At 44.5% G+C, this 14,916-nt stretch overlaps 1 protein-coding gene across 1 annotated transcript in view; it reads left to right on the forward strand.

Moving 5' to 3' along the window:
- The first annotated feature begins 5,662 nt into the window (after positions 1–5,662).
- The window catches only part of sh3bp5lb (SH3-binding domain protein 5-like, b), a 19,291-nt gene continuing 10,037 nt past the window's right edge, over positions 5,663–14,916 (forward strand). Inside the window, exons 1-3 of the mRNA XM_042012271.1 lie at positions 5,663–6,111; positions 6,306–6,368; positions 12,819–12,947. Of these exons, the coding sequence (XP_041868205.1) occupies positions 5,851–6,111; positions 6,306–6,368; positions 12,819–12,947 (453 nt within the window). The 5' untranslated portion in view covers positions 5,663–5,850. The remainder of the gene's footprint in view (positions 6,112–6,305; positions 6,369–12,818; positions 12,948–14,916) is intronic.

Consider the following 14,916-nt stretch of genomic DNA (forward strand, 5'->3'; position numbering starts at 1 on the left):
CACCATGCTGAACATCACCCTGGAACTATTTTTTACACCGTGCCGAACATCACCCTGGAACTACTTTTTACACCCTGCTGAACACCACCCTGGAACTATTTTTTACACCATGCTGAACATCACCCTGGAACTTTTTTTTAGACCGTGCCGAACTTCACCCTGGAACTATTTTTTCCAATACACCGAACGTCACCCTGGAACTTCTTTTTCCAATATACCGAACATCACCCTGGAACTACTTTTTACACCTTGCTGAACATCACCCTGGAACTACTTTTTACACAATGCTGAACATCACCCTGGAACTACTTTTTCCAACGTGCTGAACGTCACCCTGGAACTACTTTTTACACCGTGCTGAACACCACCGTGGAACTACTTTTTACACCGTGCTGAACACCACCCTGGAACTACTTTTTACACCGTGCCGAACATCACCCTGGAACTACTTTTTACACCGTGCCGAACACCACCCTGGAACTACTTTTTACACCGTGCCGAACATCACCCTGGAACTACTTTTTACACCGTGCCGAACATCACCCTGGAACTACTTTTTAGACCGTGCCGAACGTCACGCTGGAACTACTTTTTCCAACATACCGAACATCACCCTGGAACTACTTTTTACACCGTGCCGAACGTCACCCTGGAACTACTTTTTCCAATATACCGAACATCACCCTGGAACTTCTTTTTCCAATATACCGAACATCACCCTGGAACTACTTTTTACACCTGAACATCACCGTGGAACTTCTTTTTCCAATATACCGAACATCACCCTGGAACTACTTTTTACACCGTGCCGAACGTCACCCTGGAACTACTTTTTACACCGTGCTGAACACCACCCTGGAACTACTTTTTACACCGTGTTGAACATCACCCTGGAACTACTTTTTACACCATGCTGAACACCACCCTGGAACTACTTTTTACACCATGCTGAACACCACCCTGGAACTACTTTTTACACCGTGCTGAACACCACCCTGGAACTACTTTTTACACCGTGTTGAACATCACCCTGGAACTACTTTTTACACCGTGCCGAACATCATCCTGGAACTACTTTTTACACCTTGCTTAACATCACCCTGGAACTACTTTTTACACAATGCTGAACATCACCCTGGAACTACTTTTTACACCGTGCCGAACGTCACCCTGGAACTACTTTTTACACCGTGCCGAACGTAACCCTGGAACTACTTTTTCCAATATACCGAACGTCACCCTGGAACTTCTTTTTCCAATCTACCGAACATCACCCTGGAACTACTTTTTACACCATGCCGAACATCCCCCTGGAACTACTTTTTCCACCGTGCTGAACATCACCCTGGAACTACTTTTTACACCGTGCCGAACATCACCCTGGAACTACTTTTTACACCGTGCCGAACATCACCCTGGAACTACTTTTTACACCGTGCCGAACTTCACCCCGGAATTACTTTTTACACCGTGCCGAACGTCACCCTGGAACTACTTTTTCCAATATACCGAACGTCACCCTGGAACTTCTTTTTCCAATATACCGAACATCCCCCTGGAACTACTTTTTACACCATGCTGAACATCACCCTGGAACTACTTTTTCCACCATGCTGAACATCACCCTGGAACTACTTTTTCCACCATGCTGAACATCACCCTGGAACTACTTTTTACACCGTGCCGAACGTCACCCTGGAACTACTTTTTCCAATATACCGAACGTCACCCTGGAACTTCTTTTTCCAATCTACCGAACATCCCCCTGGAACTACTTTTTACACCATGCTGAACATCACCCTGGAACTACTTTTTCCACCATGCTGAACATCACCCTGGAACTACTTTTTCCACCATGCTGAACATCACCCTGGAACTACTTTTTACACCGTGCTGAACATCACCCTGGAACTACTTTTTACACCGTGCCGAACTTCACCCTGGAATTACTTTTTACACTGTGCCGAACATCATCCTGGAACTACTTTTTACACCGTGCCGAACGTCACCCTGGAACTACTTTTTACACCGTGCCGAACGTCACCCTGGAACTACTTTTTCCAATATACCGAACGTCACCCTGGAACTTCTTTTTCCAATATACCGAACATCCCCCTTGAACTACTTTTTACACCATGCTGAACATCACCCTGGAACTACTTTTTCCACCATGCTGAACATCACCCTGGAACTACTTTTTACACCGTGCCGAACATCACCCTGGAACTACTTTTTACACCGTGCCGAACGTCACCCTGGAACTACTTTTTACACCGTGTCGAACATCACGCTGGAACTACTTTTTACACAATGCTGAACATCACCCTGGAACTACTTTTTACACCGTGCCGAACGTCACCCTGGAACTACTTTTTACACCGTGCCGAACGTCACCCTGGAACTACTTTTTCCAATATACCAAACGTCACCCTGGAACTTCTTTTTTCAATATACCGAACATCACCCTGGAACTACTTTTTACACCTTGCTGAACATCACCCTGGAACTACTTTTTACACAATGCTGAACATCACCCTGGAACTACTTTTTCCACCGTGCTGAACGTCACCCTGGAACTACTTTTTACACCGTGCCGAACGTCACCCTGGAACTACTTTTTCCAATATACCGAACGTCACCCTGGAACTTCTTTTTCCAATATACCGAACATCACCCTGGAACTACTTTTTCCACCATGCTGAACATCACCCTGGAACTACTTTTTCCACCATGCTGAACATCACCCTGGAACTACTTTTTACACCGTGCCGAACATCACCCTGGAACTACTTTTTACACCGTGCCGAACATCACCCTGGAACTACTTTTTACACCGTGCCGAACATCACCCTGGAACTACTTTTTACACCGTGCCTAACATCATCCTGGAACTACTTTTTACACCTTCCTGAACATCACCCTGGAACTACTTTTTACACAATGCTGAATGTCACCCTGGAACTACTTTTTACACCGTGCCGAACATCATCCTGGAACTACTTTTTACACCGTGCCGAACATCATCCTGGAACTACTTTTTACACCTTGCTGAACATCACCCTGGAACTACTTTTTACACCGTGCCGAACGTCACCCTGGAACTACTTCTTATACCGTGCCGAACGTTACCCTGGAACTACTTTTTCCAATATACCGAACGTCATCCTGGAACTTCTTTTTCCAATATACCGAACATCACCCTGGAACTACTTTTTACACCATGCTGAACATCACACTGGAACTACTTTTTACACCATGCCGAACATCACCCTGGAACTACTTTTTCCACCATGCTGATCATCACCCTGGAACTGCTTTTTACACCGTGCCGAACATCACCCTGGAACTACTTTTTACACCGTGCCGAACATCAACCTGGAACTACTTTTTACACCGTGCCGAACATCATCCTGGAACTACTTTTTACACCTTGCCGAACATCACCCTGGAACTACTTTTTACACCGTGTCGAACATCACCCTGGAACTACTTTTTACACAATGCTGAACATCACCCTGGAACTACTTTTTACACCGTGCCGAACGTCACCCTGGAACTACTTTTTACACCGTGCCGAACGTCACCCTGGAACTACTTTTTCCAATATACCGAATGACACCCTGGAACTTCTTTTTCCAATATACCGAACATCACCCTGGAACTACTTTTTACACCATGCCGAACGTCACCCTGGAACTACTTTTTCCACAGTGCTGAACATCACCCTGGAACTACTTTTTACACCATGCCGAACATCACCCTGGAACTACTTTTTACACCATGCTGAATATCACCTTTTTGGTCTGAAGCAGATATGAGGCAGTCAGGCTTGTTAGTCCGTATCTTTTATGTTTTACTCAATAACAGAGTTATTATGTTTTAATAAACGAACGTGAGTTTGACTGTACGTGGTAATGGAGTAGTGAAACTGCACCACCTTCAGAAACACTAATGAGGAGAAAACTACTGCGTTCACTTTTTATAGTTGGTTCACATCAAGGTTCACTCTTGTCACCGTGCGACCCTACTGCTCCACCTGCTATACAACCCACCATGTCTCATCACCTGGCTGGGATTGGCTGTGCTCCGCCACACCCTCCTCCCTGGTTTGCTGCCCTGAGGACCTGCTGCTGCTTCCTCACCCCACAGATAAAAGAGCTGCTATCCCTTCATTCAGCGGAAACTGCTTTCTTGGTCTGACAGCTTGTTTGCTTTGTAGAGACTTGCTAGTTAGGTTGGTGATTTGTGAGATACATATTGCATTAATAGATCTAGAGTTGTGGCTTTAAAGCTATTTGTTTTTTGGGGTGTTTGTTTGCCCCTAATTGTTAATTATTTGATATAAGGGTATCCTTTCAAAGTAGTTTTTTTTTATCGGTGCTGCTTCTTGTGTTGAGTTTTGCAGGCAGTGAGGTTTTTGTTTGAACCTCAGACTGGCTCTTTTTCCTGTATTTAGTCAGTTCTATTTTGTTGCTCTTTGATTTGAGCAGCACCACCTGCTCATCCTTCCTGTGTATTTGTTTTGTTGTGTCCAGCTGCCACCTGGAACAATAAATTCCCTGTTACTCCATTTTACATCTGGGCATCATTATTTTATGTTGTGTTCCATGTTAATAGCTGAGCTGGGTTGTGACAACTCTGAAGGAATCCATTCATAAACTGAATAAAGCTCTAATAAATAATAGAAAATGAAAGAAATTTGTTTTATTTTTTAGTAATCTTTACTTTTTTAAAAGATGTGATTTATTTTCTTAAGGTGTTCTTTGCATGTCACTTGAGGTGTCAATGACTTATGATGACGAAAACCTAAATATAGCATTAAATATTTACTATAAAGAGTAAATTGGTGATCCATAACTGACTGTGTGTCCAGGATGTAACTAACAGCTGGGATTGGCTGCAAGATAAATTCTTATACTAATCTTCTTACTGAAGCAGATTAAAGGTGTGTTTACACTTTCAGGACTATTTGAGTTGTTCCAAATGCTGCAGTGAGGATTCTGATTGGGAATTATCATTTGAGATCATAATTTCTCCAGTTTTATCTTCTCTTCATTGGCTCTCTGTTAAATGGTCCCAGATCCAGAACAGAATTTAAAAATCTTCTCACATACACAACCCTGTGTGTCCAAGCTTCAGTGGATTTTGTGTCTCAGAGTTCCAGATTTTCCCATCAGAGCTTCACTCTCAGACTGCAGGTTTACTCTTGGCTTCTAGAGGTTCTTAAAGTAGAATGGGAAGCAGGGCTCTCACCTATCAGACCCTTCTCCATGGAACCAGCTCCCAGTTTGCTTCAGGAACTGGTCCAGACAGCTATGGTTCTGGTGGAGGTTTTCCTCTCCACTATCTCCTCGTGCAGCTCAGGGTAGAGGATTGAATCTACGAGATTTGATCCAATCCGTTGGTTTTATTAGCTAGGCAATTATTTTCCTGAATTGGTTTATATGAACCATAGCTGTGGATCATGTAACTGATTTGTTTTAACTGGATTACATTCTATTGTAAATTGTTGTCTAAATAAAGATTAGAAGACATTTCTGTTGGATTTAACAGAGATGTAACTGCAGATACTTTCTGTTTTTATGTCAGACTTTATTTGTTCATTTTCAGAGACCCTGGGTAAAAACACCCCCACCCAGCGGGACTCGGACACCAACTAGATCTAAACCAGAGCACAGTGGTGCTGGTTCTGGTGTGTGGATGAACCGGATCTGAGCGCAGTGTCGGTTTCAGGTTCGGTCCGATCAGCAGTCAAAACCACCATGTTGGTGGTCTCAGGAGGTGGTTTGTGGGTTTTTCCTGTTATCCGTTGACAGTTTAGGACGCGGTCCACGGAGGGACAGGCCGCATATGGAGCCCAGAACATCGCGTGAAATCCAGGCCCGTCCGGGATGCTCTCAGTCGGCCTGCCGCCGGGAGGAGACCCCGGGAGAGGAGGCGAGAGGCGGAGAGGGGAGCAGCGGGATGCTGAAGAGGGACAGCGTGGGCGAGGACACCGCGGGGGAGATGGCGGAGCCGCGGGGGGACGATGGAGGGGCTGAGGGGGAGAAGAGACCCGGACAGGTGGAAGAGGAAGGCGGTTACGAAGAGGAATTAGACCCGAGAATTCAGGCATGTTAGAAAACAAGTAACGGATCGTGTCACTTTGATCAGATGTTCCGTTATTTACTGACAGGCTGCAGTAAACACAGTCCGCTCCCTCGCAGACTGGTACCGGTACCGGTACCGGTACCAGTCTGCATGTGAAAGTGGACAACATGAGAAGATAAGTATTAAAGTCATGCATGTCTGTGGTGTGTTTGCAGGAGGAACTGGAGCATCTGAACCAGGCCAGTGATGAGATCAACAAGCTGGAGCTGCAGCTGGATGTGAGAAACCTGAACATGGTGGTCCAGGATGATCTTCCAGACCACCCAGCATCATTTACACGTCTTTTATTCAAGAGTTCACCTGTACAGATGTTTATATTTCATCAAACTGAAAGATGGAAGATGACATTGCTGCTCTAAGGAGCAGTTATAAACAGTAATGTAATGTAAGAATAACCATATTTAATTATTTATATAGATTTTAAATTGAGCATCCATACAGCGTAAAGTCTGTTAAAACCTGACAATTTAAAATTTAATGGATCTGCTTCAATTATCCTGTGGCAGTGATCAGCACTGCTCAGGTTTATTTTTCATACACAGTTCCATTCATTGTAGCCCTATTATAATCCAGTTAAAACAATTCCATTCTATGGTCCACGTCAGTCCAATTTATAATAAGTGTGTTCATATAAACCAATTACTAAAAATAATGACGAAAACCAACGGATTGGATCAAGCCCTCTCTCAGTCCTCAATTCTGAGCGGCATAAGGAGACAGTGGAACCTCCACCAAAACCAATAAGGAAAGCCTCCATCAGAACCTGGTAGGACGGCTAATCCCGTTGGATGGTTCCGGTTGGTGGAGAGGACAGAAAAAGGGGGTCATCTAGCAGCATAACTCTAAGCCAGGGATACTTGCTGAGAAAGAAGAGGAGAAACACAAATTAATGACAACTACAATGTCAGATATTTCTCCATGGAGAGTAAAAAGAGCAGAGAGGAGCCCAGTGCATCATGGGACATCCCCCAGCAGCCTCGGCCTCTAGCAGCAGGACTGAAGGGATGGATCAGGGTCACCAAACCAGACCTGTTATAAGATTTATCAGACAGGAAAGTTTGAAGATGATCTGAAGGTTGAGAAGTCGTCTGCTTCTTGAAGCCAAACTGGAAGCTGGTTCCACTGAGAGGGTTCTGATAACCTTCAGTTCTACTTTTAGAACCTCTGGAACCACCAGCACACCTGCAGTCTGAGAGTGAAGCTCTGAAGAGAAAATCTGAAACTCTGAGAGTTTTTTAAGTGAGGAGAAGAATTCTACTCTGGATTTAACAGGGAGCCGATGAAAAGAAGATAAAACTGGATGAATATGATCTCTGATGATAATTCTGATTAGAACCGTTGCTGCAGCATTTTGGATCAAACGGAGACTTTTCAGAACATTTCTGGGACAGAACAATAATCAGGAATTACAGTCATCCAGTCTAGAAGCAACAAATCTATGGACTAGTTTTCCTGCATCACTCTAAGACAGGATGTTCTTGTTTTTGGAATATTATGTAAAAAAAAATGGTCCTAGAAATCAGTTTTATAAGTGCTGTTATTGTGGATAATCTTTACATCTAATTATTTTTAACTCAGTAACCTACTGTTTTCATCTGACATCTTTTAAGTAAGGGATAATGCCTGGCGAGGTGTCCATTATCATAAATGAATGGACGGACGGTTGGTTCCGCGAAGTCCATTAATTTATGATAATGGACACCTCGAAAGACATTATCCCGCTTATACCATGGTCACTTACCAAAGAAATAAATATTAAATAAATTATTATTACGTTAATGTTGTTTTTTACAGTTAAAATCGTAAGTTTTTCACAAGAAGTGGCTGAGTGGACTATTTCGTTGTGAAGCGTTGCCACGGTAACCGGCTCCAACACAGAACCTGTTGGTCAGCTGTTGTATTAGACCTGATCAGTAGAGGGAAGGGAGATGATTGATTAACGTTATGTTACTTGACACACACATTTCAGAGGGCGGGTGCAGCTCTTACAGCTGGTGTGTGTCCAGAGGATGATGCAACATTTTGTTTCAGTCAAAGTCCACAGATTGTTTCCTACATCGTTTTTATTATAGAAATAGTATCCACCATTCACTCTGATCATTAAAGGTGTATCAAGCAAGTAAGTCTATCCTAAATCGTTTTTATAATGTTTTCCACCATTCACTCTGTATCAAGTATGTAAGTAATCAAGACAGAAAAACAGGCGACAACCTTTTTAAAATTAAATGTAACATTGCCGTTGATCATGACATTTCATAAAGATACTGGCATGTCCATAGTGGCGTTTGAAAGACGGAGATTTAACGTCTGTGGACTCTGACCGCTGCTGGCTTAACGTATGTGGACTCTGACCGCTGCTGGTTTAACGTATGTGGACTCTGACCGCTGCTGGTTTAACGTCTGTGGACTCTGACCGCTGCTGGCTTAACGTATGTGGACTCTGACCGCTGCTGGTTTAACATCTGTGGACTCTGACCGCTGCTGGTTTAACGTTTGTGGACCCTGACCGCTGCTGGTTTAACGTCTGTGGACTCTGACCGCTGCTGGCTTAACGTATGTGGACTCTGACCGCTGCTGGTTTAACGTCTGTGGACTCTGACCGCTGCTGGCTTAACGTATGTGGACTCTGACCGCTGCTGGTTTAACGTCTGTGGACTCTGACCGCTGCTGGTTTAACGTATGTGGACTCTGACCGCTGCTGGTTTTACGTTTGTGGACTCTGACCGCTGCTGGCTTAACGTATGTGGACTCTGACCGCTGCTGGTTTAACGTCTGTGGACTCTGACCGCTCCTGGTTTAACATCTGTGGACTCTGACCGCTGCTGGTTTAACGTCTGTGGACTCTGACTGCTGCTGGTTTAACATTTGTGGACTCTGACCGCTGCTGGTTTAACATCTGTGGACTCTGACCGCTGCTGGTTTAACGTTTGTGGACTCTGACAGCTGCTGGTTTAACGTATGTGGACTCTGACTGCTGCTGGTTTAACGTATGTGGACTCTGACCGCTGCTGGTTTAACGTTTGTGGACTGTGACCGTTGCTGGTTTAACATCTGTGGACTCTGACCGCTGCTAGTTTAACGTTTGTGGACTCTGACCGCTGCTGGTTTAACGTCTGTGGACTCTGACCGCTGCTGGTTTAACGTTTGTGGACTTTGACCGTTGCTGGTTTAACATCTGTGGACTCTGACCGCTGCTGGTTTAACGTCTGTGGACTCTGACCGCTGCTGGTTTAACGTTTGTGGACTCTGACCGCTGCTGGTTTAACGTATGTGGACTCTGACCGCTGCTGGTTTAACGTATGTGGACTCTGACCGCTGCTGGTTTAACGTATGTGGACTCTGACCGCTGCTGGTTTAACATCTGTGGTCTCTGACCGCTGCTAGTTTAACGTCTGTGGACTCTGGCTGCTGCTGGTTTAACGTATGTGGACTCTGACCGCTGCTGGTTTAACGTTTGTGGACTGTGACCGTTGCTGGTTTAACATCTGTGGACTCTGACCGCTGCTAGTTTAACGTTTGTGGACTCTGACCGCTGCTGGTTTAACGTCTGTGGACTCTGACCGCTGCTGGTTTAACGTTTGTGGACTTTGACCGTTGCTGGTTTAACATCTGTGGACTCTGACCGCTGCTGGTTTAACGTCTGTGGACTCTGACCGCTGCTGGTTTAACGTTTGTGGACTCTGACCGCTGCTGGTTTAACGTATGTGGACTCTGACCGCTGCTGGCTTAACGTATGTGGACTCTGACCGCTGCTGGTTTAACGTTTGTGGACTGTGACCGTTGCTGGTTTAACATCTGTGGACTCTGACCGCTGCTAGTTTAACGTTTGTGGACTCTGACCGCTGCTGGTTTAACGTCTGTGGACTCTGACCGCTGCTGGTTTAACGTTTGTGGACTTTGACCGTTGCTGGTTTAACATCTGTGGACTCTGACCGCTGCTGGTTTAACGTCTGTGGACTCTGACCGCTGCTGGTTTAACGTTTGTGGACTCTGACCGCTGCTGGTTTAACGTATGTGGACTCTGACCGCTGCTGGCTTAACGTATGTGGACTCTGACCGCTGCTGGTTTAACGTTTGTGGACTCTGACCGCTGCTGGTTTAACGTCTGTGGACTCTGACCGCTGCTGGTTTAACGTTTGTGGACTCTGACCGTTGCTGGTTTAATGTTTGTGGACCCTGACCGCTGCTGGTTTAACGTTTGTGGACTCTGACAGCTGCTGGTTTAACGTCTGTGGACTCTGACCGCTGCTGGTTTAACATTTGTGGACTCTGACCGCTGCTGGTTTAACGTTTGTGGACTCTGACCGCTGCTGGTTTAACGTATGTGGACTCTGACAGCTGCTGGTTTAGCGTATGTGGACTCTGACCGCTGCTGGTTTAACGTATGTGGACTCTGACCGCTGCTGGTTTAACGTTTGTGGACTCTGACCGCTGCTGGTTTAACGTTTGTGGACTCTGACCGTTGCTGGTTTAACGTCTGTGGACTCTGACCGCTGCTGGTTTAATGTTTGTGGACTCTGACCGTTGCTGGTTTAACGTCTGTGGACTCTGACCGCTGCTGGTTTAACGTCTGTGGACTCTGATCGTTGCTGGTTTAACGTTTGTGGACTCTGACCGTTGCTGGTTTAACGTTTGTGGACTCTGACCGCTGCTGGTTTAACGTCTGTGGACTCTGACCGCTGCTGGTTTAACGTCTGTGGACTCTTACCGTTGCTGGTTTAACGTCTGTGGACTCTGACCGTTGCTGGTTTAACGTCTGTGGACTCTGACCGTTGCTGGTTTAACGTTTGTGGACTCTTACCGTTGCTGGTTTAACGTCTGTGGACCCTGACCGCTGCTGGTTTAACGTTTGTGGACTCTGACCGCTGCTGGTTTAACGTCTGTGGACTCTGACCGCTGCTGGTTTAACGTTTGTGGACTCTGACCGCTGCTGGCTTAACGTATGTGGACCCTGACCGCTGCTGGTTTAACATTTGTGGACTCTGACAGCTGCTGGTTTAACGTCTGTGGACTCTGACCGCTGCTGGTTTAATGTTTGTGGACTCCGACCGCTGCTGGTTTAACGTTTGTGGACTGACAGCTGCTGGTTTAAAGTTTGTGGACTCTGACAGCTGCTGGTTTAATGTTTGTGGACTCTGACCGCTGCTGGTTTAACGTCTGTGGACCCTGACCGCTGCTGGTTTAACGTTTGTGGACTCTGACAGCTGCTGGTTTAAAGTTTGTGGACTCTGACCGCTGCTGGTTTAACGTTTGTGGACTCTGACCGCTGCTGGTTTAACGTTTGTGGACTCTGACCGTTGCTGGTTTAACGTTTGTGGACTCTGACCGTTGCTGGTTTAACGTTTGTGGACTCTGACCGTTGCTGGTTTAACGTCTGTGGACTCTGACCGTTGCTGGTTTAACGTTTGTGGACTCTGACCGCTGCTGGTTTAACGTTTGTGGATTCTGACCGTTGGTGGTTGGGACGTTGCAGGACGACAAAATGTTGCTCCGATCTCGTCTCTCCTGGACTGACGGAGTCCAATAAGCCTTCACCTAGCGATGCGTCACAGACGTTATCTGGTGCGTTCGCAGCCCGGTGTCTGAGTTTCTGTTGCCACGGTTACCAACTAGAGTTTAGTCAGCGCATTAATTTACAACAATAAGTCTATTTGACCGGAACTTCTTTCATAGGTGTCCATTATCACTTTTTAATGGACACGTTCCAGCCAATCAGAATCGAGTATTCACCCAGACCATGGTGTAAATGAAAATAATTTTCTTCTGTTATGCTTCTTAAAATGTAGCAGCGAGCTGTTGGTTTCTGTCTCAGATTAAAGCTGCATTAACTTTTCTAATTAGTAGAATGTAATGTTAGCTTTAGCATGCTTAGTTTTACACTTCATGATGACAAACGTTGCTGGACATTGTGTCGCATTAGTTTCATAAGAGCATTTCAGAGCTGATTTTTACCATCTTCCTTCAAATATGCCTTACTTCTTCTTGACCACACACACAGATTAAATCCGATTGGATCTCAGACACATGACTAGGGTCTGATTGGATTTTATTTCTGCCCAGTGTTTGTCCTTGTGCATCAGTTTTTACTTAGTTATCGTCTCATTTTTGTCAAGAAAAGGTAGTTCTTGATAAAAACTAGTAATAAAGAGTGTTTCATGTCATGGTGTTGGTGTTATTTATACAAGCCTCATAGGCAGCAGTGAGCCGATGTCCTGCTGGGTTACACCTGACGCTACGTTTTTAGGGTGTGTTAACAGGGAGTGTTTATGTTTATAGCTGAAATCTGCTCTGGATGATTTGATCACAGGTGGACAGGTCTCACCTGGCTCTGGTTGGCTCTTGTCTGCTCCCTGTGCTGATGATGTAGCGTACACAACAGCAGGTGTTGTGTTCATAGAGACATTCAGAGAACAGGATGGAGCACCAGATGCAGCGGTTGAACACTTCAGACAGCAGCTCATCATATAACAGTTTAACTCCAACCTGGAGCAGGCATGAGGGATTTCTCTTTGGTTTCCACAGCAGAGCGAAGCTCAAACACCAACCTGGAGCAGCTCTGTCCACAGATTTCTCATACTGCCTCCAGATGGCAGCAACACACTAAACCTCAGCCTTTCCTCAGTGTCGCTCGCTGGGTGAGATCTTGTGTCTTGTCTGTTTCCCCACAGGATGCCAGGTCCAGCTACCGGAAGATTCTTACCGATTCTGCCAGGAAGCTGAATGCTCAGGGCTCTCAGCTCGGTACCTGCATTGAGAAAGCCAGGCCCTACTACGAAGCTCGCCGACTGGCCAAAGAGGTGAGCATTAAGCTGCTCATGCATGAACATGCATGGGCAGGATGGTAGATTGTTAGGTCTACCAAGCAGAATACACTTACACACCTTAATGGGCATGTTATTAAGAGCATAAATATAAAGGAAAAACATATCAGTGACTTCATAAAAGTTGTTCTTAAATGTCTTGTTTTCTGGATTTTAAGGGACACCAGTGTTGATAACAGAGTTTCTGCTTCCCCAAGCACAATATCCAGAATGTTCAGATTGAAAACTGAGAAAAATGATAAATATAATGAAGAAAATATACTAGTACAGACAGGAGTATCTGAAGCTATGAGGAGTCTCTGTGCTGTGATGAGCTATGAATCCTGACTGAAACTCATTAACAGATTATTTCTGATCAAATGGCCTCATAGTTAACGTGAACTACATACATCAATCTGGGAAGGGTTATAAGATCATTTGCAAACCACCTGGAGTCCATAATTCCACATGGAGAAAGATTATTCACAATTGGAAAAAATCTACCAGGAGTGGACTCTGAGATACGGGGTGGGTGGGGACGGGGCTTAAATAGTTCACACAGTATATCATTGTTCACTTTGTACCAATGTCCTGTGATCCAAACATACATATACTCTATAAATATATGTTTACAAAACAAAGGGAGTAGACTTCCCAGCGGGTTCAACACAAGATCAGACAGTGGTGAAACCCAAGGTCTACATCTCAGATTCTCCAGGCCTTAGTTAGCATGTTAAATGTCGCCCACTTCTCTCTAAAAAGAACATGGCAGCAGTTTTCTGCTTCGGTGGGTTGTATAACCAGCTTTGTCTCTTTGTGTATTTATGTGTGTGAGTGAAATGCAGATGTGTATATTTGACATTTAGCTAGTAATTAATACAACACTGGGCAGAGGCAGGGGTGTGGCCTTTTGGACTGGCTGTCCACTCATAGGCTCTCTTGAGGCTTCTTTGGTGTCTGGGACATCCTGGTAGCCACAGGCTTATAATAAAATATTAAAGTTGTCTGTGTGTGAGGGACCGAGGCCAAGGATGAAGAGAGCACAGGAGGTTTTTTAAAGAAAAAGTCTTTGACATTTAATTTTACAAAAAAAACAACAACAAAAATACATATTCTGGGTCCATAAAAGAGGTAAACTAAACAGAACATCAACACAAGGAACTAAAAACTAACCTAACAAACTGACACACAAAGGAAACTTTTTACTCTGGCTGATCAGACCATTTTGACACAAGAGGGAAATACATAACATAACTATCTTCAGCTAACTTAAACTTAACTAATTCACAACAGAACTCAAACAATTTAGACTCATAACTCATTAGGGAAACAGAAATCTAAATAATCATAATTCTACATAAAGAACAAACAAAGTAATACAAAATAGAAAATCTAAACCCCTCTCCCACTGTCTTGTTGTGAGATGGATGAGTCCAATTAGGCTGCAGCCTCTCAAAGGAGATCCACCTCAGCTGGGACTCTCTTAGCAGGCTTGGGCCTCCCACACAGCAACTTCCCAGGACCTGGTAACTCAAAGAAAATGCATATTAACTGAAAGTAAACCAAATTAACAAGGTGACAAGAATAAGTCAACTAAAAGTGTGCACCCAACTAGTTAACCACCCTGCCAAACTTGCTAAGAAAAATATGAAATCTAAAAGAAATGGTAAATATTACAAATAAAATGTGTATTGAATTAACTGAAATGAAGAAAAAGGTTACCAGACCAGGCTCAATGTGTGTGGCTGCCTAGGCGGCCATCACACTCTGTCTAATACACAGTCAGTCATTACTTCCTTCACATTCAGGTAGAAAAAAAAGAGCATTATGTGACTTAGGACCTATACCTAAAAATAGTAATAAAAATGTGGTTCTTCAAAAATGACAGCAAATCTCCTCTAGTCCACATTTATCAAAAATGATAAGTTGTCTTTTTTCTAAAGGTCTGGTAACATCTGCGTCTCTA

This window comes from Melanotaenia boesemani, chromosome 17 (assembly GCF_017639745.1).
Source record: "Melanotaenia boesemani isolate fMelBoe1 chromosome 17, fMelBoe1.pri, whole genome shotgun sequence".
Classification (NCBI taxonomy): Eukaryota; Metazoa; Chordata; class Actinopteri; order Atheriniformes; family Melanotaeniidae; genus Melanotaenia; species Melanotaenia boesemani.